This window comes from Leishmania donovani, chromosome 9 (assembly GCF_000227135.1).
Source record: "Leishmania donovani BPK282A1 complete genome, chromosome 9".
Lineage (NCBI taxonomy): Eukaryota > Euglenozoa > Kinetoplastea > Trypanosomatida > Trypanosomatidae > Leishmania > Leishmania donovani.
Window position 1 is genome coordinate 175,523 of NC_018236.1, and position 27,500 is coordinate 203,022.

The 27,500-nt window shown below is 63.9% G+C and overlaps 6 protein-coding genes across 6 annotated transcripts in view; all 6 read left to right on the forward strand.

Annotated features, from left to right (window-relative positions):
- Positions 1–2,307: 2,307 nt before the first annotated feature.
- On the forward strand, positions 2,308–5,322 carry LDBPK_090470 (tyrosine phosphatase, putative; the record flags this gene model as incomplete). Its single annotated transcript, XM_003858679.1, has 1 exon — positions 2,308–5,322. One exon carries the CDS (start codon positions 2,308–2,310, stop codon positions 5,320–5,322), a length of 3,015 nt encoding a protein of 1,004 aa, XP_003858727.1.
- Positions 5,323–7,412: 2,090 nt separating this feature from the next.
- Positions 7,413–8,816, forward strand: LDBPK_090480 (hypothetical protein, conserved; the record flags this gene model as incomplete). Its single annotated transcript, XM_003858680.1, has 1 exon — positions 7,413–8,816. The coding sequence occupies one exon, from the start codon at positions 7,413–7,415 to the stop codon at positions 8,814–8,816; it is 1,404 nt and encodes a 467-aa protein (XP_003858728.1).
- Positions 8,817–10,132: 1,316 nt separating this feature from the next.
- On the forward strand, positions 10,133–12,040 carry LDBPK_090490 (hypothetical tetratricopeptide repeat protein; the record flags this gene model as incomplete). Its single annotated transcript, XM_003858681.1, has 1 exon — positions 10,133–12,040. One exon carries the CDS (start codon positions 10,133–10,135, stop codon positions 12,038–12,040), a length of 1,908 nt encoding a protein of 635 aa, XP_003858729.1.
- Positions 12,041–13,253: 1,213 nt separating this feature from the next.
- LDBPK_090500 (hypothetical protein, conserved) lies at positions 13,254–16,058 on the forward strand (the record flags this gene model as incomplete). The annotated part of the gene is made up of 1 exon (XM_003858682.1): positions 13,254–16,058. The coding sequence occupies one exon, from the start codon at positions 13,254–13,256 to the stop codon at positions 16,056–16,058; it is 2,805 nt and encodes a 934-aa protein (XP_003858730.1).
- A 1,092-nt stretch (positions 16,059–17,150) lies between these two features.
- Positions 17,151–26,408, forward strand: LDBPK_090501 (hypothetical protein, conserved; the record flags this gene model as incomplete). Its single annotated transcript, XM_003858683.1, has 1 exon — positions 17,151–26,408. The coding sequence occupies one exon, from the start codon at positions 17,151–17,153 to the stop codon at positions 26,406–26,408; it is 9,258 nt and encodes a 3,085-aa protein (XP_003858731.1).
- A 998-nt stretch (positions 26,409–27,406) lies between these two features.
- The window catches only part of LDBPK_090520 (serine/threonine protein phosphatase, putative), a gene marked incomplete at both ends in the record, with an annotated part of 1,959 nt that continues 1,865 nt past the window's right edge, over positions 27,407–27,500 (forward strand). The window contains one exon of the mRNA XM_003858684.1: positions 27,407–27,500. This exon is cut by the window's right edge and continues 1,865 nt beyond it. Within this exon, the coding sequence (XP_003858732.1) occupies positions 27,407–27,500 (94 nt within the window).

A 27,500-nucleotide genomic window follows, 5' to 3' on the forward strand; every position in this document is an offset into this window, starting at 1 on the left:
GCGCTGCGGCACGGAGGAGGCGCGCCTGCTGTACAACTCCGCCGGCCAGCTGCGGCCCTGCACCGACCCCAAGCACCTCGCCCGCATCGCGCGCGCGCGGACGGTGCGCGACGTCATCCGCGACGACCTGCTGTGCGACCTCATCTACGGCCTGCTGCACTACGACCGCCAGAAGCGCCTCAACGCGCGCCAGATGACCACGCACCCCTACGTGCTCAAGTACTACCCCGAGGCGCGCCAGGCGCCCAGCTACCCCGACAACCGCGCCATGCTGCGCCCGCCGCCGATCATGTAGTGCCGACGGGCACAATGATCACCCTAGACAAGCTTTCATCGCAGAGAAGGTGCGGTCATCAGGGACTCTTCTTCGTGTTCCACCCACGAGCATCCTTCGTATTCGGCGTCTCTCAAGTTTGCTCATGCACGTTTTTTTTTTGTTTCGTCCTGTTGGTCTTGCTGTCGCATTGGAGCTGAGGTGTACCTGAGTGCCTCGCTCGTTGTCTGTGCTATCTGGCAGTCGCCGTCACTGTCGCACCTCCCACCTGCATCGCAACAGCCCTCCTCCCTCTCTGTGGTATTTCTTTCGTTTTTTCTCAGCACGCTCTATCCGCCCAGGAGCGCGCCTCCGCTCCCCTGCCCCTCCTCCGGGCCGTCCTTCCATTCATCGCTACAGCCCGCACGCAGCGCCGGTGTCCTCCCCAGTTGTGTTCTCTCCCGTTCTCTTGGCGCGCTGCCACGGTACTCGGCCGCGATGGAGTTGTGGGGGAAAGAGAAGGAGGGGGTGCACGTGTGCGTCTACCATTTCATGTTAGATTACGTGCCTTCTCTGTGAAGGTATCGGATACTTACGCACAGATGACCCCACAAGTGTACGCACAGAGATGTGCTGTTGCCGTCGCGATATCGACGTCGTTGTTCGCTCATTTCAGTCCCCTCACCCCACCCCACCACCACCACAACGCGTTCCTCCATCACCCACACGCTCCTCCCACCTGATCGTCTTCATCGTTGCTTTCTTTGTGTGAGTGTGAGGCAGAGGGGGATGGGTAGTGGTGATGTGGGGGGGGGGGTCAAGAGAGAACGTGCGAGAGCTGGCCTCTTGGAGCCTTTGCCTGCCTCTCACTGTCTTTGGTGGTGTTCTCCTCTCACTTAGATCTTCGTTCTGTTGGTGCGTGCGTGTGTGTGTGTGTCTCTGTCCGGGCCCTCCCCCTCAAGCTTCTGCAGCTTCCCCTCCTTCCTCCTGCGTGTGCGTGTGCGCTCAGCTGGACGAGCAAGAAGAGCGAGCACAAGGAAGAAAAAATAGAAGCAGCGAAAACATGAGCGTCGGGTCTCCGCCCCGCCCGCCCTCCTCCGTCATTCCTCGATCCTGGGTAGCCTGCGAGAGCGATAGATTGGGGGGAGGGCATAGAAACACCGGTATGGGTGTTCTTAGGGGGTGTAATATGGGCACCGTGCGTGGCGTTGTGGATGCACAGAGCAGCGGCGATCCCTCCTACGGTGTACGGCTGCTGCTCTTCTCCCCTGTACGTCTTCCGCCTCTTGGCCGGGCCCTCTGCCGCCACGTCCATGCATCATCGCATGTCTCCCGCCTTCCCTTCCCCCTTACCTCTTCTTGAGGCTCGGGTCGATCGCACGCTATCAACAGTGTTGGTGCGTGTCGTCGTGCGTGTGTGAGTGACGATTACGAGCTGCGTCCCCACCCCCGCATCTGAACACCTCTTCTCCTCCCCTCCGCACGCCCAAAATCCTCCGCCACTTTGGTGACTGCGTTTTCGTGCTTCCCTCGCCACGCACACACGCACACACATATATGCAATCGTTCAAGGTACGTAGACGGCCAACGCGAGTTCATCAGTTGAAGTATACAGCTTCTTAACTCGCAGTTTTCGAGGCCACAGTCCGGTGCGGCAGCCGCAGTGTGCATGTGCCTGCGTATACAGATACGCCCCCCCCTCTTGACCTCCACCCCCCCCCTACCCCGACCACCACCACCACCACCACCTCCCATACTACAGGCTCGCTCGCGCTCTCCTCCGCCTCTTCGCTCACAGGATGCCGCCTCGGCCTTTGGATCCCACGCCCGCTGCACCCTCCGCAGCGACGTCCACCCCGTCCACGGTGTTAACGCTACAGCGACTCCTCGACACGCAGCAAGCCACCGCCATTCTTCCAGGTTTTCTGTACTTGGCGTCTACAGGCGAATGCCTCTCCTCCTCCCTCGCTGGCAGCGTGGACTCCGCCGAGACGGCAGCAGGCGCATCAGCGCCGGTGGACTCGAAGGTGCCGTCGACATCGGCAGCGACGGCGATGTCCGTGGCCATGGAGGCCATTCATGACTTCTACTTTAAGGAGAACTTCTTCGCCAGTGGCGTGGCGGGGGCCTGCCGCAAAGGTAGCAGCACGCGCACCATCCCGACCACCAGGGCGGCCGTGGGCCAGGACGCCGTCTTTGTGTCGTTGCGAGGCATCCCGCCCTACCTCTACCGCCCCTTCTTCGCCGACTTTGGTCCGCTGGACATGAGCTGCTGCGTGCACTTCGCGCGGCGCCTCTGTGAGCTGCTGCGGGCGGTGACGGGATTCGACGTGCGCGCCTCCCCCGCATCCGCTGCTGCTGCAGGAACCTTTAGCAATGGCACGAGCTCGGGGGCCGCTGCCCCTGCCCACAGAAAGCGGGGCGGAAGAGGACAGCCCGCATCGGCGCCGTCTTGCTCCCCGAGCTCCGCCTCGGCGGTCTCCACGGTATCCTCCTCCGGTTGCCCTCTGGGGGCCACGCTGCCAGTGGTGGTGTGCGCCAGCCTCGACGCGCAGGAGCGCGTGAACACGGCGTGCCTTGTCGGCGCCTTTTGCGTGTTGTGCCTCGGCTGGTCGGCCGTGGCGACGTGGTATCGCGGCTTCGTCGACATCTACCCCGGCTTTCTCGCCTACCGCGACGCGAGCCAAGGCGTGTCGAACTACCCTCTCTCCTTGATTGACGTGTGGGCCGGGCTCGAGCAGGGTGTGGCCCTCGGGCTCGTCAACGTGCACACGTTCGACATCCCAGCCTTCCTGGAAGGCAAGCAGTACGACTACAGCTGGGTGGTGCCTCGTCGATTCCTGGCCATGAGCTCTCCGCAAGACGACAAGTCCGCGCGCACCGCTGAGGTGTTCGCGCGGCGGCTGCGCCCGCTAGGTGTGCGGCTTGTGGTACGTCTAAACGATAACCTCTACAACCCGTCGCCTCTGCTGCGGCTGGGCATAAGGCACGTTGATCTGCCATACGCCGACGGCAGCGTGCCGTGCGACGCGATGCTGCTGCGATTCCTGCAGGCGGTAGAGGAGCACTTCGGTGAATCAGTCGCGCCGGTCTCGCTGCAAGAGTGGTGGTCGGTGCCATCGTCGTCCGCCGCGACGGCGCGAGCGGGCAGCGCATCCACGAAAGCTTCCTCAGCTCGTGCTAGTCACCGGAGGCCGGCGCTGCAGCCATGCTCACTCATGCACTCAGGCACGTGTCGCGGTATGCCGGAGGCGTGGACGGCAGTCCCTCCATCGGCGCCGCCCTCACACGCTCGGCGCCCGGACTCCGCCCACGCGAACAGAACGCAGTGCCACGACACCTGCACCTTGGCGCCAGGTGACAAGGGTGCTGTAGCGGTGCACTGTCTCGCTGGCCTGGGTCGCACAGGCACCATGCTCGCTGTATACATGATGCGTCACTACGGCTTCACCGCGCGCGCCGTGATTGGGTGGATGCGGCTTTGCCGGCCAGGTAGCATCACCGGCATTCAGCAGCAGTACCTTGACGCGATGGAGCGACGTCTGCGGCCGCCGCCGCACATGCTGGCTGCACTGCAGCTGAACTCGGCAGCCAAGCTGTACGGCGCTGTCGGCGGAGGGAGGCGATTCGAGCTCCCGTCGCGACGCACACGCTCGTCATCCTTGTCCGTCATCTCCTCCACGTCCGCACTGCCAAACGCGGCAGCCGCCGCGCAGACAACGCACGGAAGGGACGGAGCGGTGGCGATGGGCAGAAACCAGCTCGACGCTTCACCGCAGCCTCCCCTGGGAAAGGCGACAACGGGCTGCATGCGCTCGACCGCTGCTGTGACCGCCTTTCAGACGCACGGCAGCGTCGTCGCGGATGCGCAGCCGGCGACGGCGACGGCGACGAGTATTGTGGGCGGACACATTAGGCGCGATGATAGTGGCCGCTCGAGCGCGATGGCTGCTCGAGCAGCGTCGGATGTCGCCAGAGACATCGGCACGTTTACGGGCCTGGCAGCGTGGACCGATCTCACGGGACTGCGTGGGGCGCAGCAACAGCGGCAGCAGCTGCTGATGCGCCGCTTCAGCAACAGCAGCACCGCCACCCTTTCTCTCAGCACCATCCAGGAAGGTGGGGAAGCGCTCGATGTAGTTGCGCGTATGCCCGTCCTTGGAGACAACAGTCCGCAGAACAGGAGCGCGGCCACGGCGTCACTGAAGCGCGGCTCTGCCACTGCCGCCGCCAGCTACCACAAGACTTCCATCCACCCGTCGCCTCGCGTGGATGACTACAAGTACGCCTCGACGTACTTCGTGGCGATGGAGCGGGTGGGTGAACTGCCGCGCGTATACCCTTGGTCTACCTCCTCCGCTGCCGCCTCCGCTGCCAGAGGTGAGCCAGGGGGAGCCCACGGCGGTGGTCCGCGACCTGCTACCGCCAACACCTATGATGAAACGGCGCCGCGAGGGACGCGCCATCTCGGCCGTCCCCGCTTAAGCGAATGCAGCATCGGAAGTGATGCAAGCCGAGCGAAGGAGACTCGCACAGCGCCTGCGTCGGCGGACAGCTGCCTCCGCCCCCGCAAAGGTCTCACCAGCGCGCTGCAGCGACGGCGGCCCTACACGGCGGCGGCAGCGGTAAGCGTAGGGCCTCAGCTGCACGCGAAGCGATATCCGACCCATTATGAGCGCGGCGGTGCCGCCGACCACAGTGAGACAGGCACCCACGCACCAGGCGGCACGCCGCCGTGTTCTGACCTCTCCGAAAAGACGCAACAGTCTCCTCGCCGCCGCCAGGCAGCAACGCGCACGCGAGTTAGATGGGATGACAAGGGCGCTCATCGCGCAAACCTCGACGATGCAAGGGCTGGCGACACCGCAGCTGCAGATCCCTGCGTTGACGTCAAGCTACAAACGCCACATCCACCATCGGCGCCGATGCGTTCATCTCTCCCGTGGAGAGATGGCGGTGTGACAGAGCTGGAGGATGGGCCGCGGTCGCCGCTGGTGCTGAGTCGCTCATCACTGGCAATTCCTGCAACGTCTCTGCCCATGTGGGCCCGTCCTATGCTTCGCACATGAGCCAGGAAAGGCGCATCAACCATAGCAGCCAGATGCCCCCTCCCGTTGCACAGACGTGCAGGCATCCCTTGCGGCCGCTTTTTGTGGTAGCGGATTTCGAGTGGGTGTGAGTGGCGGAGAGCGGCATGGATAGGGGCACTCTCCTGTCCCCGACCTCCGCCCTCCTTCCTTTGGGCCCCACCACCACCACCACCGCCGCCCGCCCCCCCCCCACCGAGGGAAAGAGGAGGGGCGACGCGGGTGTGCACGTGTTCCGCTGTCTGCGCGAGCGCCCGCACGTGTCATTCCGCATCTCCATGCAGGGCTGCTGGCCGCAGCTGCACCCCCTCCCCCTCCCTTGCTTTCCTTTTGAGCCTCACAGACACATGTATATTAGTAGCCTCTCCTCCCTTTTCGGGCGGCGTCACTCACACGCGCGCGTGTATGGTATGTATGTAAGTAATCGCAATCTCTCTCGTCCCCGCCGCCGTTGGCAGCGGTTGTTTTTCTCGCTTCGTTCCGGAGGGTGTGTGGGGAGGGGCGTCTCTGAATCATCATCGCGCGAGTGTGCCGGTGCGTGCGTCGCTCACTCCCGTCTCTATCTCTGCCTCTCTCGCGTCTTTGCTTCTCCTGCTTGTCCCCAAGCCCCCTCCTCATCCTCCGCCTCCTCCACGGCGTCTTCCTTGTGTGTGCGTGTGTGTGCGTGTGCACACGTTCTCTTGTTTTCTTTCTGTGCCCGTTCGTGTAAATCGCATCCCCCCTCTCATGCCACGAAAACGTGCGTATGTGCGGTTATTTGTTGTCCGCATACTCCTTCCCTTACCTCCTCTGCCTCTTCTGCTCCTCTCCAGCTACGTCTCTGGCATCGTGTGCTCTCTCTCTCTCCCTCTCTCTGCCCCGCAGCGTATGCGTCTCCGTGAATGTGTGAGGCTTGTGCCTCTGCGTACCTCGCCACACGCACACGCGCATACCACACGGACCTCTACAAGAACGGCGTGCAGAGAGAGGGAGAACACGAGGAGGCAGAGAGTGGGTGTAGCGCCCCCACCTACTCGCCCGCCCGCCCTTTATCCTTTTCGCACTGATACTTACCATAAGGATGTGGAAGGCAACACACGCGCCCCGCGCACCCGAACGAACTCTCTGTTCGTACGTGTCTGCCCTGCATAGCTGCCCCTGTGGATGCAGGTGGTGATGCCTCACCCCTCCCGCCTGCCGTCTTACCCTCCTCTTAACGGCACGCGCCTCTCTTCGTGTGCCGTGCACCACGGCTCTGCTGCTCGAATCCCTGTGGCACTGCTGGAGGCGCTTGTTCAGGGGGAGGAGGAAGAGAGGAAAAGCACCCCATCACTTTGGGGAGGCCACCTTGGCCAGGCTTCGCACGTGATCCTCTGCTAGCATAGCCGCCGCACCCACTCCCTCGCCAATCCTTCTTCGCGCCCTTCTCTGTCTCTCATGCAATGAACAGCACCACCTGCTGCCCTGACTCCCTCTCTTCCGCACACACGCACACGCGCATACGTGTGCGCACGCCGCGGCTCCCTCCTGCGTCCTTTGCGAGAGAGCGACGAGACGCCGCCTTCGTCGTTAAGAAGGGCATACCCACACACACGCACGCACGCGTGCACCAAACATACTCCCCGCCCCCCCAACTCTCGCAACCCCCTGCAGCACACACTGACGCTTCCACGCAGACGCGTAGACAGCCTCCAGCGTTGCTCGACTCCCGCGCATACGCACACTCTTTTCGTTACTTTCTCTCTCGCTCAGCTGTCCTGCTGCCCTTTTCTCTTTGTATGCCTCTTCCTCGCTGAGGTCTCCGTCCCTCTCTCTCTCGCTGTCTCTCCCTCCTCCTCACACTGTGCGCCGGTCCTCGCCGTCGCTGCCCATCTGCCTTTTCGGTGTGTTTCATCGTCTGTGACTTGCTGGCGTTGCTCTTGCGGTTCTCTGACCGTTGTCTCCGTGTGTGTGTGTGTGTGTGTGTGTGTGTGTGCGTCTCGCTGTTCCCTCGTTTTTTGTTTTTATTTTGGATTCAGTGCTGCGTCGCAGAGACACGCCGATAGAGAGACGCACTCGCGCATCCGAACACCCGCGCCGCGGCGCGTCGCCAGATGATCTCGGAAGAGGACAGCCGCCTGTTTGAGGCGGCGAAGCGGGCGCAGGTGAGCCGAAATACCGCCATCCACGTGATCGAGAATACCAACTCGAGCCGCATTCTCGCCGGGGCCTTTGTACGGGTGCTGTTGGAGATGCCCACTCGCAACGAGGGGTACGTGGTGGCGCGCATTCACAGCACGACCGCCGGTGAGCCTTACAGCGGCTTCTCGACCAACCCAGCTCAGACGACGAACGTGTACTTGATGCTAGAGCTTCCACCGCCTCTCGCCGCCATCAACGGCGTCCAGTATCAGCTGAACAGCGTCAGCAACAGCAGCATGGGCGAGGGCGAGTTCCGCGATTGGCTGCAGATGATCCGCAACGAGCCCACGCTGCGGGTGCCGACTGTGCAAGGGCTTAAAGAGGTGACGGCTCGCCTGCATCCGTACGAAGTGAGCCGACACCGCTCCAACTCTCACGTCAGCGCTAACGGGTCGATGGCGACCAACGGTCGAGCGGGTGTGGTCGACACAAGTGGCAACGTACCACATCCGCAACTGGCGCAGCAGCAGCAGCAACAAAGAAGTCTCTCCGCCCACGGGGCTGCTCGGCAGCGCCGCCAAAGCCTCGCCGCAAGCTCGCAGACGATGCTGATACCACCAATGCTGCAGGACGGCGCTCCCCTCCCCGACAGCGGCGATGCGCTGCTCAGGCGAAGTTCTGCCGCGATGTACGAAGGGGACAGCAGCGGCGTCATCGCGAACGCGGAGAGCAGTGCGAGCGCCGCCGGCAGCAACAGCAACTACAACGTCAACAATCGCCTCGGACGGCAAGGGACCGTGATGACGCGCGACTATAACCGCAACCCACGCGAGGACGGGCAAGCGTCGCACGAAATGTCCAACGCAGAGGTGCCGGTCATGAGCTTCTACACCGCGGCAACAGGCAGCCAGCAGGAGCAGCAACAGCGAACTATGTTTCCTCTTCCGCATGGTGGCGGTGGTGTGGCGAGTGAGAGTGACGGCGGCCCCGTTTTGGCAGCCACCACCTCCTTCATGACGCGCGGCGCCACCGACCCGAATATGGAGAGCGAGGACGAGGAGATGGAGCGTCGTCTGCGGCAGGAAATTATGAACCACCTAGCTCAGGAGTGTGTCCTGTTCCCGAAAGACGCGCAGGGCTACAAGCTCTCCCGCCTGCGCCTGCTGGAGCGAGACATGATCGAGTACCTGCAGCACGTCCGTGACGAGATTCAGGGTAAGCAAGAAAACTGCATTGTGTGCATGGACCACGTCCCCACGGTAATCCTGCTGCCTTGCAAGCACAAGGTCATGTGCCGACTGTGTGCCCCGTCGTGCCCCACCTGCCCAGTGTGTCGCAGTAAGATTGCGGAGATGTTCGAGCCGGAGGAAATCTAGGCAGATACTCCAACGAGGAACGAGAAGGTACTTACACATATGCACACCAGATACACAATCAGCATGCAAGCATGCACGTGCGGACGCGCCTGAGCGGATTGTGCGTGGCCGGTGCACGATACCTGGCGCGCCTTGGGCTATCACTCTCCACGCTCCTGAACACGTGTGCACATAGGCGCAAGGCGGGAGAGAGAGAAAGAGACGAGGAACTAGGTGAGGTAGTACAGGCGGTGCCATGCGCATGCGCCTCTCTGCAACGCGGCACATACTGGTCAGAGACCCAAGGCTGAACATGTAATTTTCCGACTCTGTCCTCGTCAACTGTCGAACCCTTGAGGGGACAGCTAGAGAGATCGAGAGAGGGTGTCAGACACACAACCACGCGCACGAAGTGGTTTGGGAGCAATGACGGCACGCGAGGGAAGCGATGTCGAGCTTGGGAAGCGGGGGAGGGGGTTCCCTTCATGTCCTGTGCGCCGACGTTCTCGTGCTCTTATTCGTTGCCTGTCTGTCTGTCTGCATGTGTTGTCGTGTGCCCCCGCCCCCCCCCCTCCCCCTTCGCTCGTATTCTGCCCTGCGCACCGCCGCATGCGTGGTGGGGGGTAACGAGAGAGGGAGAGAGAGATGTGTTTGCTTGGTCGAGTTGGACTTCAGCCCGTTATCCCTTGCTTGTGTCGTGTTCGCGTGTGTGCCTCTGCATCCGTGTCCTCCCTCCCCCCGAACGGCCGAAAGAATCACTGCGCGTGCCACCGCGACGGCGTGGCGCCGGGAAAAGAGGAGAAGGGGGCCGAAGCACTCGACGCGAGGCAACGGACAGGCCGCGCCCCCCTTCCGATGCAACCACCTCCGCCACCACCACCCTCTTCGTCACGTGTTGTGCCCGCTTCTGTGCCGCCCACACGGAAGGGCGCATGGAAAACGCCTAACACAAGAGAGGGAGGAAAAAGGCGCGCTGGTGCGAGAACAACGCCTGGCGCGAGCGCATCCCCGGAAACGAGCGACATGAGCAACAACAACATCAGTACAAACGGCAGAAGACCAGCGCGCCGATTCACGTGAGCAGCGGCGGGTCCTCTTCCCGGTCCACAATTTGCCCGGTAGCCCTCTTCCTCCCTCCCTCCCTCCGTCTGTCTTGCGCATACACTCCTATACACGCATACATACATACGCACCCTCACGCCTCTGCCTGTGTGCGCTTCGCGTTGCAGCGCAGCGTAACGCGGCGAGAGAAACACACGTCCAAGTCTCCACCACCACCCCCCCATCCATTCTCCTCTGTGCCTTGGTGCATCTCTTTGGCTACGCAAGAGAGCGCAATGGCGTGTTTCGCTGCCGTCGAGGCCCCAGAGCTGCCGCCTGGTATGGATCCGGCCTACTACGCCCTCAGCCTGCTGCGTCGGCGTAGGCTGGAGGAGTGCATCAAGGTCTCCACCCACTACCTCACTCTGGCCACCACCCCGAAGTGCGCTGGCTCTCCAACAGGCGCCACGGCTACAACACCGCCCAGCACCGGCTTCATGGATGAGAGCATGTGGTTCATCCAGACCAAGGCGATGGTGCTGCAGAGCTGGTACGACGATGCAGAAATCGAGGATGACGGTGTCGATGACGTGCTCATGGAAGGTGAGCAGGCCGTCGTAAGCACGTTGCACCGGCCCAACACGTCCCTACGGGCGGCGCGGCAGGGCACCGCAGGCGGCGGTACGGCTGCTGGCGCTGTTGGTCGCGCTGGTCGACTTGGAACGTCAGCCGGCGGTGGCCGGCCAGTGAGCAGCCGCTACGGCTACGCGCGGCCTGGCACGCTGCAGAACCGTCCCGGCTCCGTCCGCAGCGGTCCGGATGGCACGGCGGTGCGTCCTGTCACCGGCCGCTTCGTTCGGATCGGCACTGCCTCCCTGCGGTCCGTAACAGGTGGGCCGCACATCAACTTGCAGGCACTCAACCTTGAGCGCTACGCGCAGGAGAAGCCAATGGTAGCCAAACTGCTCTGCGACTACCTCCTCTACGTCGAGCACAAGCCCAAAATGGCATTGGAGCTCTGCACGGCAGCGCTGCGCCCAGTCAAGCCTGTGACGACGTCAGCAATCCCGCTGCCTTCAGCGCCCGGCGTTGCTGCCAAGCTGCCCATGGGCGTCGCTGCCGGAGCCGGCGTGGGTCCATCGTCCCTGCCCCCTCCCGGGAAGACCGCCGCGGTGTCTGCGGCGCAGGAGCAGGTCGGCATAGCGAACACGAATGACTGGTGGTGGAAGGCGCGCCTGGCCAAGGCGAACTACCAGCTGGGGCTGCTGCGGGAGGCGGAGAAGTACCTCAAAGCCGCTCTCTTCGACTCACCAACCAGCACCAGCGTCGGAGCAGGGATGTTAGCGAAGGAGTCGAAGGCGTGGCCAGGCGGTGACGGTAGTGGCGGCGGCTTTCAAAAGGGCCGTGCCTTCGCCAACTACAACACAAGCGTGGTCATGCAACTGGGCAAGGTGTACCTCAAGATGGACCAGCCACTGACAGCTCTCGAGACATACGAGGCGGCGCTCGAGGTGAACCCGGTTGACCACCACATAGTCCTCTGCTGTGCGCGTCTACGCGACGAGCTGCATGAGCCCGGCACCGCCTACGACCTCTACAACCAAGTGCTGCACCTCGATAGCAGCAATATCGAGGCCATCGCCTGCATCGGCGCGCACCTCTTCTACGAGCGCAACCAACCAGAGCTGGCGCTGCGCTACTACCGCCGCCTGCTGCAGATGGGCTTGCACACGTCAGAGGTGTGGACGAACATGGGACTCTGCGCCTTCTACACGTTCCAGATGGAGCTTAGTCTGCGCTGCCTGTCCCATGCGCTAGCGCTATGCAAGGAGGACAGTCAGCGCGCAGATGTGTGGTACAACATCGGGCACGTGGGCATCGGGATGGGCAACATGGCCTTCGCTGAGCGCGCCTTCCGTCTTGCCGTCAGTGCCGACGTCACGCACGCCGAGGCGCTGAACAACCTGGCGGTGTTGGCCTACGAGAAAAGAAAGGAGAAGACCGGGCGTCGCCTCCTCGACACGGCGGTACTCGTGGCGCCGGGACTGACGGAGGCGCTGTACAACACCGCCGTCATCTCCTTCCAGGCAGGTGAGCTGGAGTTGTCGTATCAGATGGTGATGCGGGTGCTGGAGGCAGAACCAGACCACCCGGAGGCGGTGGTGCTACAAGGCAAGCTGCGCGAGCGCTTCCTCGCGATTTAGACACGCCACCTGGTCGATCAGCGCCTTCCCCACCGCTGCTGCTGCTGCTGCAGCTGCAGTTTCGGGTACTCGCCCACACACACACACGCACACACCACCACCACCTGCATATGCGGTGTTCTATGAAGCGGGGCACGCGCAAGCATCATGACTAGAGCACCGTGCGTATGTGTGTGCGCGTGCGCACGTGCGCTTGTATAGCAATGCTGTGATAGCCTGTGCGTGGCCACACCCGCGAATACGCAGCGCATACCGCCAACGTGCACGCAGAGAAGAACAGCGCGGCGGAGCTGTGAGGCAGTGAGTTGAGGTGCCGCCACCGATTTTCCACCATGACTACCACGTGTCCGACCACAAGCTTGTGGTGTGCGATACGCAAAGTTATAAGGGCTACTCTCACCGCGCGTGTGCTTCTGCCACTTCACGGCACAGTGGCAACAGTGGAACCCCAGCAACCTCCGCTCGCCTCCCTCCTCCTCCTCCTATTACTCTCCCTGGCGCGCGCACACACACACGCCAAAGGAAGCGCGGCCGTCGTACAGACGCGCTTCGTTAGCAGCGTCAGTGTCTCCCCGCGCACGGGCGCAGACAGGCAGGCACGCACGCGTGTGGCTTTGCCCGATCAGTTGATCGGGGGCTGTTTTTCTCTTCCTCCTCCCCACCCCCACCCCCGCTCCCGTGCTGGAGGACGGCGGACATCACCTACAGCATCGTGCCGCGGTATCCTGGGTCTTTGCAATCTCTTTGACACCGTACGAGCGGCTGCACGTGCTCCCTTAGATATAGACGTCACCATCATTGCAGTGGTGTGTGTGTGTGTGTGTGTGTGTGCGAAACGCTCGTAGAAGGAGATCTGACGCCTGCGTCGCTCCCCTCACCTCCCCCACCACCACCACCCCTCTATCCCGCACATATTTCCCACTTTTCGAGAATGAGCATCGCTCCCCGAGACCCTCGCCAGCCGCCACTGGCGACGATCGCCACCCTCAGCAACGCTGGGCACGTGACCTCTCCCACGCCGAGCATCAGCGCCGCACGTGGCGCGTCGCCGCCAGCGCAGCCTTACCTGCACCACACCACACCATCCCGTAGCAACGCCCAGCTGCTGGCCGGCATGAGCCCCACCACCATGTCTTTCCTCTCAGGGCTGTCCGCCGGCCTTGCTCCAGGGACGCCGAGAGTCGCTGGCGTAGGGGCGACCGTCGAGCCGCCGATGGAGAAGAGCACTGGTGATGGGGCGCGCCAAAGCCCATTGGGTGCAGCATCAGCAGCGGCCGTTGCAACAAGCGACGATATTCTACGTGGCATCTACAACGAGAAGCTGCAGGCCAGCGTCCGAAGCATCATCACGACTCTCACGACGGAGCTGCCGCAGGACCACATTTTCCTTCAGCTGCTTGCGGACCCGACGACGCTGCAATACTGCAAAGTGCGTCTCACTGAGGTCGTTGAAGGATTCCTGTACTCGACGCAGGCAGAGCAGTACCATACACTAGCCACCGAGCTCGCCCGAGGCGAGCGGGACTGTGCGCTGCTGCGCCAGCGAATCGAAGAGCTCGAGGCCGCGCTGGCGGTGGCGAGTGCGCCGGTCCGATCACCAACGCCGCCGCGGCAGGGGTTCTCGTCGCACGGAGGGAAAAGCGGCACCTGCGACGGCCACGCTCACCCGGCGGCGCCGGCGGGTTCGTCGTGGACCTCGTCGCCTACCATGATGCCCGCACCGGCAGCGGCAGCCCCAACCACCTCCTCGGTCTCCCCCAGCATCCCTGCCAACCCCATGGAAAACGAGGAGGCGCGCCGCGAGCTGCTCCGTGTTCTCGAACAAGCCACGCACGACCAGGAGCTGCTCCGCTGCACCCAAGCGCTGCAAGCGGTCAGCAAAGTAGTCGACGTCGCCCAAGACGAGTCGCGCTGCGACGACAAGTACTTCTTCGAGGGGGAACTGCTAGGCGAGCTGTACAAGTGCGTCCACTCGCTGCTGCACTACGTCGACGGCGCACTGGAGAGTCAGGAACGACTGCGATGCGAAATCCAGGAGCAGCAGCAGCACTGGTTGCACGGCGTCGCCGCGGAGAGCAGCCACCAGGATATCGATGACGGCGCCGCCGCTGGTAGTGCGGTGAGCGCCGACCGCTCTGCATCAGTCTCCGCCGGCACAAAGGACAGCGGTACTCGTGGAGTGTTGGTCTCCGGCTATTCGACGCCGCGACATCCGCAGGTGTCATTGGGAAACGCGGGCACGGCGCTGATGAGCAGCGCCGTCGGCTCTCGCTTTTCGTCAGCCTCCTCCCCTGCCGCTGCTGATCACACACGCCCCATCCAGCAGCAACGGAAGCGGCTGCAGCGACTGGCAGAGCAGCTGCGAGAAGGACAGCAGCACGCCAGTCAGGTGCTCCAGACGCTGGCGCACATGGAGAGCGCGCGTCGTCGTGAGGTGGCGCAGCTGGAGATGGCAGTGGCCGCCGCGCGCGAAGAGGCGGCCGTCGCCACCAGCGCGGCAGAGAGCGCGCGGCAGGTGAAGGAGAATTCGGAGCGGCTGCACGCCGAGCACGCGGCCTTTGTCGCCAGAGAGCGGACGGAGCTGCGCGACCAGCTGGCTGATGTGCATGCGCAGCTGGCAGCAGCGACACAAGACGTACACGCGGCGCGGCGTGAGTTGCGCAGCGCCACAAGTAGAGCCGAAGCGGCGGAAGAGAGAGAGAAAGACCTCGCCGCAGAGCTGGCTGCCCTCAAGGCTGCCATGGCGCGCCGCGACGCGGAGTGGCAAGAGCAGAAAGCCGACCGCGTCGCTCGGCAGGCCGAGCTGACTGCTCTCAAAGCCGTGCATCAGTCCACCGTCGACGCCCTTCAGGATGCCGCACGGGAACTGCTGTGTCTGCGCGTAGAGGGAACAATGGCGGGTCTTAGCGCTCTCTACCAGGAAGCGAAGGCCGCCAAGGCGGAGTTGCTAGAGCGCGAAGGCTATCGACCTCTCTCCCACCGATGCAGCATTGCTGTAGCAACGCAGCAGGAAGTTGTGCGGCATGCACAGGTGCAGTCTCAGCTGGCCGAATCGGCGCAGGCAGAGCAGGCAGTGGCTCAGCGTGGGTGCATGGATGCACTTGGCATGCTGCTGCGCTCCATGTGGGCAGATGAGGCTATCGAGTCTGCGCTCACACCGTCGTCCGCGAGCACAGCCGCACTGGTTGTCACTGGGACTCACTTGACAGACGGCAAGGACGCGAGAGAAGCACCCAGAGGCGGCCGCACACGCCGCGGCAGTCGCACCGGCAGTTGTGGCAGCACCACCAGCGGCAACGCGGAAGACCCTGGTGCAGAGAATCCAAGAAGTTCGCACGGCTACCGCCTTCCCCAAACGCTGGCAGGACTCTGCACCTCCCTGGAGTACGCCTACAACAACGTCCGTGCCCGGCACCGTGCCAGACAGCAGACGATCGACTCGCTGCGCGCTGCGCTGGTGAGCAAGGACATCGAACTGCGCGCGGCACAGGCCAGCGATGCACAGCTGCGAGAGCTGTTGAAGGCAGAGCAGGCCAAGGAGGAGCAATGGAAGGCAGAGATGGCGCAGCTTAGTGATCAAAACCCGATGCGAGGGCTGCTCGCCCGGCAGGAAAGGCTGTTGAAGGCCGTCAGCGATGAGCGCAACGAGCTGCGCCGACTGTGGAACCAACTGAGTGGCGACTACATCGCCCTGGAGCAGCGCAACGGCGCCTTGCACGCGCGGTGTGCCGAGAAGGAGCACGAAAACGCACGGCTGAACGGAATGTTGCGACGCGGCGGTACGCCGACCACCCCAGCCGGCCCTCGTCGCAAAGACGCCGCTTCCTGCAGTGCCGCGCGAGGCCCACCCGCGATCCCGGCAGCCGCGGAAGCCGCGCCAAGGCTGTCGGCGCTGGCAACGGCAGCGGCGCCGCTCGGGACCTCGGCCGATCGCCCAACCTCCACATTGGGGTCCGACTCTTCCTCTCCCTCGCACACCAACTCCACCGAAGCCTTGTCGAATCAAGTGCCCGAGTAGCGAGAGTCGCTCGACTGTCTGCCCGATGGGAGGCAGACGGAGAGGAGGGGGGGGGAGGGGGTCGGGCGGAGCTCGATGTCCGGCCACAGCAACGCTGCGTGTTTGCCTTGTCCGTGGTGCGCGTGTCTGTGCGTTGTCGGTTTAGGGCTCAGTATGGCGCTCTTGTGTTCTCTCTCACACAAGCGCACCTGGACACCTCCCCTCCTCCTCCTTCACCAGCACGCATGGTCTTTTCGACTGAATCGCCATCAAGTGCCCGCACCAACGGATTTGCGTGCTTGCTAGGACGTAACGATGCATACAGGGGTGTGCGTGCGCGTGTGGCCGCGGGCATACCACAGTGTATCCCCTCTGCGTCCTCTCCGAAAGGCAGCGCGCATGTGTCACCGTGCCATCGATGCACGCCCACCACTTGAGGCGCTCTAGTCAGGCACCTCGCTCGTCACGCACACTCCTCCCTCTCTACCTCCCTCTTCTCCATCCTCATGATGCTTGCACCTCCCTGTATCGTAAGCATTATCGTGTGCCGCAGCAGCAGCCGAGCCTGTAGCTGAGCAAGCGTGCAGCGCAAGGAACTGCACACGCAGGCTGAGCAGTTCGGCCATTCCTCTCGGTGCGCCTCATCCGCTGTGCCGGTGCATGGAAGAAGCCCCGCTCACACTCGCCGGTCACATCATTGTCGTTCTCTCTCACACGCACGCATACACAGCATTCCCCGCGCCCGCTCGCCACACCATCACACGGAGATACGCACACGCACACGCGCACGCGCACCTCCTGTCTATACTCGCCTCCAGCATTTTTCTTTTCCTTCCCGTTTTCGTGTCTGCTTCGCTGCAGACCTTTGCTTGCTTGTGTAGTCCTCGCTCTCGCTCTCGCGCGCGCGCGTCGCTGCTTTTCCTCGAACGCCACGGTGCTGCCCCCGCCCGTCCATCTGTGCGTGCGTGCGTCGTCGCTGCATCGCCTCTGCCTCGTGCCCGCTCGCCCTCTTTATTCGTCTTTACGGCGCTTCGCGGCGCTGCTGCGTCACGGTGCCGTGCGCCGGCACATGCGCACGCACACACGCGCCCACCCTCATCCTTCGCCTTCATCATGGCTTCCTATTGGTGGCCGCTAGGTGGCTTGACCGTCCCGGCGGAGCCGAAAGGGTCGGCGCCCGCAGGCGCACCAACGGCCGCAGAATCAGGGCCTCCCAAAGCCCCATCCGGACGGACATCAGTGGCGGCGGCGCACAACAGCAGTGTCACCGCAGCGTCCGCCGCCGATGCGCGCCATCTTGCCCGGGCTGCCTTCCATACGAGCCTCGAGGGCCTCTTGGTGGAGTCGACGAAGCACCGCGGTCTTGCTGTCCTGCGCGACGCCGTCCTGGACACCCGCCAGCGCCAGTACGACCCGGCTAGCCTTTTTGAGACTCTCTGCATTGCGTGCACATTGTTGGCGGAGCGCAGCTCTGGCGGGACTGCGGTCACGGCGCGCAGGCACAGCAGCAACGCAGCACATCCTAAAACCTCAAGCCCTGCCGCGAGAGGAAGCATGTCACGCAGCAGTAGCGGCGCTGCCCTGTACACCATGGGCAGCGGCAATGAGCCGCCACATGTACCGGTCATCGCAACCGAGGCAGCAACTCTGCTGGCGGCCGGCGCGCATGCCAGCTCCGCGGCGTCTCCGCCGCACCCACTTCACTACCGCCACAACGCGGCATCTCGGGAACTGCTGCTTCAGTCCATCGGCGACATTGGTAAGCTCATTGCTCTGGCGTTGTTGCCTGTCACGCAGCAGGTCGGTCGTCGTGTGGCAGACCTGGTGCGCGCGCTTGCTTTCCAGCCCTCGCCGACACCGTCTGTGCAACCTTCTTCGCTAGGCGTGCAGCTGCCAGCGCGAGCTGCCTTACCGCCCCCTACCTGGACGACAAGCGCATCGGTGGCGCCATCCAGTGCGCCGCAGTCCCATAGCACCGCCCCACGGGACAAGGATCCCTCCAGCGGACTCTTGGATGCCAACTGCGGCGGCGGTGCCATGTCATCCGCCGCAGTCACAGCAACTGTTTCCGCTGCCGGACCCGTGCATCTTGTGCACGACGATCCGGTCCTCGTCCGTCTTCTTCAGATGACTGCGTCAGCCGCGTCGAGATGCCCTCTCGGCAGCAGCGCGCTCGCAGAGCTATACGGCGTACTCTTGCTCTTCTACAGCGGCGTCGCGCCGCAGTCCATGCTGGAGGCGACGTGCGAGGCGACGCTGACGCACCACATCCATGCCGTGCTGGCCGCGCTGCATGACAGCGGGGCAGGAGACGACGGCGTCGTCTCAGCCAGCGCGCACGCAAGCGACGACGGCCTAGTGCATCGCAACAGCTCGTCCGTAACGCTGACGGCATCCACGTTTGCGGCCCAGCTGCAGGGCGTCGCCTTCATCAAGGACGTCTGCCGCCTCATGGTCGGTGCACGCACGCGGTGGCTGCACCTCAGTCCTTATAGCACCAGCACTCCCGCTCCCGGTGGCGCGGCAGGTGGTGAAGGCGCAACGGCGGTCAGTGGCAGCAACCACAGCAACAAGCGAGGTGCGGCGGAGCATCACAGGGGCAGCACGCCATCGTCTATGGCCGGCATCACCGCCAGCGTCGCGGCTGCCGCAGCGGATGCTAGTCGGCAACGGGATCAGGAGCAGCAGCAACTCTCGTTGAGCACGTCGCTGATGTCGAAGTCGATGCTCGGATCACTCGCAGCCTTGTCACCGGGCATCCAGCATGAGCTGGATGCCCAATCAGCAGCAGCAGCAGCCGCAGCGGGAGCTGTATCAGGTGCCGGCGGTCCTGGTGGTGCAGCAGAGCTTTCCTCGTTATCCTCCTTAGCGATGACTATGCCGGCGTGCGCCGCAATGGAGGCGGTGCCGGAGCGACTGCGGCTCTTTCTCATGCGCGCCGTGACGCTGTTCTTCAAGGAGCAGGCCAAGGCTCTGGCGGCCCCAGCGGTGGCGACGGCCGCTGCTGGCGGAGGAGGAGGCACAGATGAAGGTGCGAGCAGAAGCTCAGCTGTCACATCGGCCGCCGCGGTATCCATGCAGAGCCCGCTGTACGCGCAGTGCCTCAACGACTGCGTCTTCTCTGTCGCACTGTGGGGTCTGCATGAGATGGGCATCGCAGTGTCCATGCAACCGCCGCCGGCCTTGTTCGTGGAGGTGCAAGAGCAGCAGCAGCGCGATGGGCCCTTTAGCGCGCCACCTTGCTCGCTGGAGGTCTTCATGTGCACACAGCAACTTGTCCTCGTTCCCATCAGCACGCACCTTCACAGCATGACAAACTCGACCCAGGTGCTTCTTGAGGCGCATGATCGGCTGCTGCAGCGGCTCTGCAGGCGCCGCAAGCCTTGTGCAACGTCGTCGTCGCAGTGGCTCTGCAGCAGCGGCGAGGCATCAGGAGGCTCGCTGATGAGCAGCAACGATGCCGAGCGACTGTCACAGGCGGCGACGGTAGTGCTGTCTCTCTGGCGCAAGACCCTTACGAGTGCGACTCTGTTGTGGGAACTGCTGCAGCTGCGGTCCATGCAAGGCGGCCACAATGCTGAAGAAGTCGCAGCAGGCATGTCGGTGGACACCGAAGCGTATCGTAGCAGCGGCTGGTACTCGAATGAAGAGTGGCGGGCCAGTTCAGATGTGAAGCGCAACGGTTACAACAGTGACAGCAGCGGCACTGCGGCGCCCTCGCAGCGATGGTCACAGTCGGCACATGACAGCTCCCTGTATCCGCAGCGGCCTTCGCTCGCGCTCTCACGCTCGCGCGACAACCTCACGAGCAGCCAAAGCGCGCTTGACGGCAGAAATGACAGCGAGAAGGATCGCGCCAGCACACCGCCCGTTCCGGGACTCGGGAACGCCGCGGCGGCCGGCGAGGAGGGTGGCACTGGCGTGGATGCCACGACGGTGCCGTTGCTGGTCCGCCTCGTGCTGTCCGTACTGGCACTGGTGGTGTCCCACATGCAGCTCCATGCCAACAACATCATGCAGGCGAGCGCGGACGACAAGAGCACCGATGACAGGCGCGGAGGCGGCGACGGCGAGGAGGCAGAGGGCGCGGCGTTTACAGGGCCGCTTCTACGGCCCAGCACTCCCCCACGCTTCCTTTCCGCCGGTGACTCCGAGGATGACATCGTGGGCGAGCCATCTCTGAAGCTCTCGCCGCTGCACATGGGGCCGGCAGCCGCGAACGCCGTCGGCGCAGCGGCGGCGGCGGCGTCAATACCGCTCTGCTTGTGTGTAGCGAATGCATCCATAGTGTACCAGTGCTTCACCGAAGTGCTCAACGGTCTCACCGCCTTCGGCCAGCTCTTTTCGCAGCTGGTGGACACGCAGCTGATGCCGTCGGTGGCCGCGGCAGACAAAGAACAGGTGCTGTGCCGGTGTCGTGAGTGCTTCCTGGTGCTACACCCGCACCTTCTCCACTGCGAGCAGCTCTGCCTGCGCCACCTCCGCTACGAAGAGGACGTGCTGCCGGTCGTGTTGAAAGCGACCAGTTACTGGGTACAGGTCAGCTGTGTCCTGCAGTTGCCTGAGCAGCGCGACGCCCACTTGGCAGCGCTCGTGGACGTGCTGCGGACACAGGACCCGGTGGATGGTCACCTGGTCGCCCTGGCCCCGCCAACCGCCTTGGGCATGTCGGACACCGCCTCTCCCACGACGGCAATGCTGCTGGAAGCGCTTCTCACGCTGAACAGCGCGTGTGCGGCAGCTGAGCCGATCGTGCCGGGATCCGTCGCCGCCGCTGCACTCAGCCCCAGCGGCGATCGCGACGCTGCGTCGCCGGGCAGCGGGGGTGGCGTCAGGGGGATTCGACAGTATGCCCTCAGCATGTCCAGCTGGGGCGCTGAATGGCTGCGGCGTCGTGGTCTCACGACCTCCTCCTCGGCCCGTGGCAACACGGCATCACCAGCGCATGCGGGCGGCGGCGGAAGCGGGAGCTGGACCGTGTCCCCGTCCCAGTCGCAGATGAGCACCACCCCTGCAGGCGAACGAAGCGGGGCCGGCGCACGGCCGTCGTTGGCCGCACCCCCGCGCATCGGAACGCCGACTCTTATAGCGGCAGCGTCACGTAGCAAGCAGCAGCAGCAGCCCGCGTCGGCATCTTGGGCGATACCGTTGGTGCTCACATCGCACGGCTGGCGAGCGCCAGCCGTGCAGCACGCCGTCATCCTTGGCGTGTGTCGCTTGCAGCACAAGCTCTTTATCATGAAGACGCTTCACGTCATCGCCAACACCCTCGGGGCACAGCTAAAGAGCGGGTGGGCTTTGCTCGCGCGCGGTCTCGCTGTGACGGAGCCTCTGCTGCACATGCTCAAGCGGCTGCTGTCGTGGATCGAGGAGTCTGCCGAGGAGCAGGAGCAGCAAGAGCAGCTACTCAGTGACGCCCTGCACCTGCGTGACGCGCTGCGTTCCCTCTGCCTCCACAACGCTTGCCAGCTACCCTACTCTCAGTTCGAAATCTTTTTCACAGAGCTCGTGAGCGCAACTGTGGCCTTAGGGGCAGCAGCGCCGTCACAGCAGCAGGACGGAGCGGCACTAGCCTTCAACCACTGGGGCTGCGGGGATCTGCACGCGGCGGCGTGCGCCGCCGCTTCCGACCGGCTGCCTCGCCACCACCCACAGGGCTGCGGCGGGCAGTGGGTGCTCACGTCAGAGTGCCTGAGCGTGTCGCTATTAGCCATGTTGCCCTTCATAGAGCTGCGGTACACCGACGCGACGAACGGCGTAGCAACTGGAAAAGTAGGGGACGGCAGCGGTGGGGGCGATCAGCCCGGTGTTCAAGTGGTGCAGCTGCAGCACCAGCGCACCGGTGCTCTTGCTAGGGCACTGTATCTGTGGGAGCTGGAGGCGAGGGTGTGCCGCTACGTAACGGACCACCAGCACGTGGAGGAATGGGGAAGGGCACTGCTGACAACAATGAAGACGCACAAGCGAGCACTGCTGGCGACCACGGCGTCGAGTTCCGTCGAACCAGCCGCAACCGACCCAGACACGCCACTGGGGACTGGGAGCCTCTCGCAGGAGGAGACCCGCACGATCGAGCTGGTGCTCTCCACAGTCGTCGGCCATGTTTCTACGGTAGCCGTGCAGATGTGTCGATCATCATCGCGGCGTCGGGTTGCGGCAGTGACGAGTGCGGGAGGCGAAGGTGGCAGCCCGTTGAATGACACTGGCAGCGCAGCGCCGTCCCCCTCGTATCAAGCCGTGCAGAGCGCCGCCCTCACGCTCACCTCTGGCCCCTTCGCCGCTGTGCCGCTCACGCAAGTTGCGAACGCCCTCTTCGCCGCCAGCGCTGCCTCTGGGTCTTCTCTGGGTACGAGTGGCGCGAAGGACACCCTCGCTGGGGTCGGCAGCGGCGGTCGGCTGCCTCTCTTGCCGTTTGTGCAGGCGGACGCCGCGCAAAGCATCGCACGGCTGCACGCTGCCGTGCATCGGTCCTCGCAGGCGATCGCCCTTCACACACCCGCCGACGACAGCCGCAGCAGCGTCGCCACAGCTCCGCCGGTGGCCACCGCGTCTGTCCACCTCGCCCCGCTAGAGCAACTCCTGGCGAGCCCTTTCGCCCTGCTCGACCGCGTCTATGGCGAGTGGCAGCTGCAGTGTGCTGGCTCGCCGAGCAGAGGCGGTGGACAAGGCAGACGATCAGCAGCGGCTAACGCGGCGGAGCAGCATGAGCTGGAGGGTCGCATGTCATCGACTCCACTTGACACGAACGAGGCTCGGGAACTGCCGCAGAGGGGGGAGAGGTCCGCTAGCTCGGAAGCCTTAGAGGCATCTGCGGCGTTCTCTGTCGTCGCCGGCGCAGTCCCGCAGCTGCTGGGCAACGCCGCCGCCGCCGTGCTGATGGACGTTGTGAAGATTGTGCAGTCCTATGGCGAAGAAATTGATGGCGCCGCCTGGGAAGCTATCTTGTCCTTGCTGCAGCGAACCGCCATGGCGGCCAAGGAGCATGACAATACTCTGGCAGGCATGAGTGTCGGTGCGGCTGGTGGGAGCGGCAGTCACACACAAAGCAGTGTCAGCATGGACAGCATCGGTGGGCGCAGCGCTAGCAGCACCGGCCTCCTCGGTAAGCCGGGCATCAAGGCGCCCACCAGCGCCGCCGGTGCCACCGTGTCTAGCAGCCAAGCCGTCGAGTCCCTCAACACCGCTTTTCGCGCGCTGGAGAGCATTCAGCACAACCACATTCCGCGCCTGAATGTGGACGGTCTGCACCGTCTCATCGTGTGTGTCGGCACCTTCACAGTGCACCGCGTCGACGGAGGGGCTGCCGTTGAGCGCAAGCTGCACACGAATCTGAGCGCCGTGCAGCTGCTGTGGTCTATCGCGGACTACCTCGCTGCCTTTGGCAGCGGGGCAGACGAGGAGATCGAGCGCGGCGGCGCCTGCAACAACGCCAACGGAGGTAGCAGCGGCACGGTGAAAGCCACGGCCGCCGGGTGTGCAGGTGCGGCTGCCGGCGGAATGCGAGGATCACCGACGCGATGTTCCGATGATGCTTTGGTCGCACAGCACCAGCAGCAGCAGCAGCAGCAACACGACCGCCTCTGGTGCTCGCTCCTCTGGCAGCTACGTAACGGCTGCCTCGATGATCGGCAGGAGGTGCGCCAATCCGCGCTGCAGACGTTCTTCGCACTCGTGCAGACGTACGGTTGGCGCTTCTCCGCAGCGTGCTGGCGATGCGTACTACAGGATGTATTGTTGCCGCTCATGGAAATTGTTGCAGTGGCGACAGGGCTGTGCGCGACCCCTCCGCCATCGCCGCCTGAGCTGGGAGAAGACGGCGCAACAGCCGCAACCGGTGCGGCGGGGGAAAGAGGGGCGCAGGACGCGACAAGGCAGCGGCTGCTCCGTAGCTTCATGGATCACCCGCCTCAGCTAGAGGAGGTGCGCGCTGCTTTGTTCGATGCGGGGAGCCGCTTGTTTGTCACCCACTACGCGCGCATGCAGGCGGCCGCTACCGCGCTGTCGTCGCCCTCGTCGGCGCGATCGCGGCGTCCTCAGCTGCCCGTCACTGAGGAGGACAAGGACGATGCAACGCAGGTGCTGGAGCGCTTCCTGCGACTGTGTGGCGACGTCTGCGTGGTGCTGCGGGGCACATCCGGCGAGCAGGCCGCCGTGGCTGCCGTGCACGCTCTCCACGGGCTGCTCGTCGAGATGCCAGGGAAAGGGCTGCACGCGCACGGGATACACCTCGCCTGGAGTGCTCTTGAGCGTCTGATCCTGCGCGGCGGCGGCGGCGGCGATGACTGCGTTGAAGGACCACTTGCGGGTGTGACAGAAGGCATAGCGCCAGAACCCGACACCCAGAGAAGGGCAAAACAGTGCACCAACGCGGTAGTGGCGGCCACGGTAGCCGCGGTCTGCGACAGCTTCCGCCTCCAGCGCCTCGCGGCGGCGGCGCCGGTAGCCGCGGTCGGCTCCGCCACCGCCACTTCACCAAGCGCCGTGGAGCGCAGTCGCAACGCGACGGGTTTCAGCTCGTACTTCAGCAGCTGGGGCGGCGGCGGCGGCGGCATAGCCACCACAGTTGCAGGGTCAACGTCACGTGCAGAGCTGCGGCACAGCGACCCCTCCTCTCCTGCCCCGTACTTTACTCGTCTGCTCTTTCTCTTGCAGGCTGTCACCCGCTGCCCGGCTGTTGTGAACTCGTACTACTTCCCGAGCAAGGCGCAGGCCACCCTGCTCGAGGGTTTAGCCGCGGTGTGGCCGACGCTGTCGAGTCGCGAGGCGCGGACGATGTGGGGCGAGGTGCTCCTGCCGGCCTTTCCGCCAGCGGCGCGGCTGCAGAGCTTTGTTTTGCAGGACTCGCACGAGTCGGTCTCCATCACGGTGGTGGACGACGCCACCGCCAACGCAGCAGCGACGGCAGCGGCGAGCACGCGGATCCCGCTCAAGTCGGTAATGCCTCCTGGGTCGCACCCGGGGTATCTCGGCGCCGTCATGGAGACGATGCGCGGCTTGATGCTGCGTCACATGGGCGCGGATGCTGTCGGTGCGACCGCTGCGAGGCGCAGAGGGCCCGACGGACTGCCGCCGGATCCTGCATCAGCCAACACGTCCGCTGCGGCGACTGAGGCACCAGCGAAGACAACCGACGAGGATCGCGCGCGACTGGCGTTTATGGCCCCCAGCACCGTGCAAGTCAGCGGCACACTCTTGCTGCTGCACCTCGCCCCTGCGGCGGTTCTAGAAGTGCCGCCGCGATCGGGAAGCGTGCCCTTCAACCCCCCAGCGCTCTTCCTACAAGAATGTGTCAACGTGTTGCAGTACACATTGTGGGAGCCGGTGCTGGCGCGCACCCGGACGCCGCCAACTTCCGCTGCGGCTGTACAGTGCCGCCGGGATGGTGTCGTCGCGCTCTGTCGCGTGTTTGAGCTGCTGCTCACCACCACCTCCACAGTGGTGCGGCACCTGCATGCGACTGCAACGAGCGGAGCGGCAGCGGCAAGCGGGACCACCACGGTCCCAACGACAACGATAACGCCGCCGCATGTCACAGCGGCGTTGCAGTCGCTCGACTTGCTCGTGGGCACCCTCGGTGAGGTGGTTCACTTTGTGATGGAGCGGTACGAGGATGTAGTGTGCGCAACGGCCGCCGTCACGACGTTGACGATCGCATCGACTGCAGAGGGCACGGCACTGGCTCGGGTGGCACGGCGGAGCTTGTCGCTGTTACAGCGCTGGGCATGCGCCATCAGTGGCACACCTTCAGCGCGCTTAGCGCCTCCGTCGTGTGCCGCGACGCCGCACCACCATCAGCGCACTCGCAGCGGCAGTGATGGCAGCTGCATCATGTCTCCCAGTGCGCAGGGCGCCGTCGCCCGCCACGATGTGTGTGCACAGTCCCAGCCTGCCGACCACGCCACCGCACCAACAGCGGCTTCGCGCAGCAAGCTGCAGGATGTAGTGCGAGCCTCCATAGAATCACGCAACAAAGCGATCATGGCACAGTTCGTGGGCAACCCCGACGACGCCAGTGCCGGCGCGCTACTCGTCGACACGCTTCGAGACATGCTGCACGTTGCGCAGAGCAGCGCACGAGCAGACCCGCGCGCCGGCAGCGATGCGGCGACGCAAAATCTGAACACCATGATGCCGGACCTGCTGCGCCTCGTCGCATGCAGCAGCCGTGAGCCGCACCGATCCGCTGCGGCGATCTCGCGAGAGCAGGAGATGCGCGAGCTTCTGGCGAATCTGCTGACGCTGGCTGTGGACAAACAGCACAAGCAGCTCGCCTGCCAAGCCGAATCACGCGGCTGGAGTGGCTGTCGCGCAGACGACTACCGGCTCAACTCGGATGCGGAAGATCAAGATGAGGGCACGTCTATCATTTGACTGCTTCGCGAACCGCGAGGCGTCGGTGCGCGGTTGTACGGACAGAGGGGAGGGAGAGCCTCGGTCTCGCCCTCCCCCCCCCGGTTCGCCCCGCCCACCGTCCTCGGTACTCTTCCTTTCTCACTCTGTTTGTGCCGCCTGCGCATACTTCCACTCCAGACTCGCGCAGACATGTACGCACGCAGGTGGGCTGCCCTGCATTCGTGCGTCAGTTGAGCTTCGTACAAGCAGGCGAAAGGAAAGCGCCGCGCGTCGCTCCCGCGTGCGCTCTTCTCCCTCACCCCCTTCCCCTCCGTGAAGTGCGTGCCGTTGAGCTCTTCTTCACCACACACACATACACATGCGCGCGTGTGCGCGCATCTATGTCGCTGCCTTCTCCTTGCGCCTTTCTCCCACCATCACCACCACGACCTCCCCACCCCACCCCAGCCCTCCGCCGTCTGTGTCGTGTTCGCTCCTTCCATCCATCATCTTCGTTTGAGCCCACGTGTCGCACGATTCAGCGCACACACACACACGCATACGTATATATATACGCGTACCCATACCCATATCCATCTACCTATAGGTATGTATATACAGGCATATATGTAGAGAGAGAGATCCCGTTGTCCCGTGGCACTGTAGAGCACACACGAAAAGGAGCAGAAGGCGCCCCCACCCCCCTCCCTCCCTCCCTTGTTATTATTTTATTATTGAAAAGGGGGAGGGAGCCGGTGGAACGCCAACGGCACACACACGCGTTGAAGAAACGAGCGCAAAGCCGGAACGAATAGAAAAACGTAAACAAAAAAAAAAACATACAATAAAAAGTAAAAAAAAAAAAGATAATACAACAGGGAAAGCCAGCGCCGAGGCAATTCTTGAAGGAGGGGAGGGCTGTGAGTGTGTGCGCGTTCACAGCACCGCGATCATACACGCATACAGAGTAGACGCGCACGCTGTTTCATCTCTCCCCCTTCCCTGTCGCCGCGTGCTGGGTGCTTTTTGCCGCGACCATGTCCAGTGACTTGATGGAGCTCTCCCGCGAGGAGCTCATCAGCCGCGTGCTCGACCTCCAGTCCGAGAACAGCGCGCTGAGCCGGCAACTGC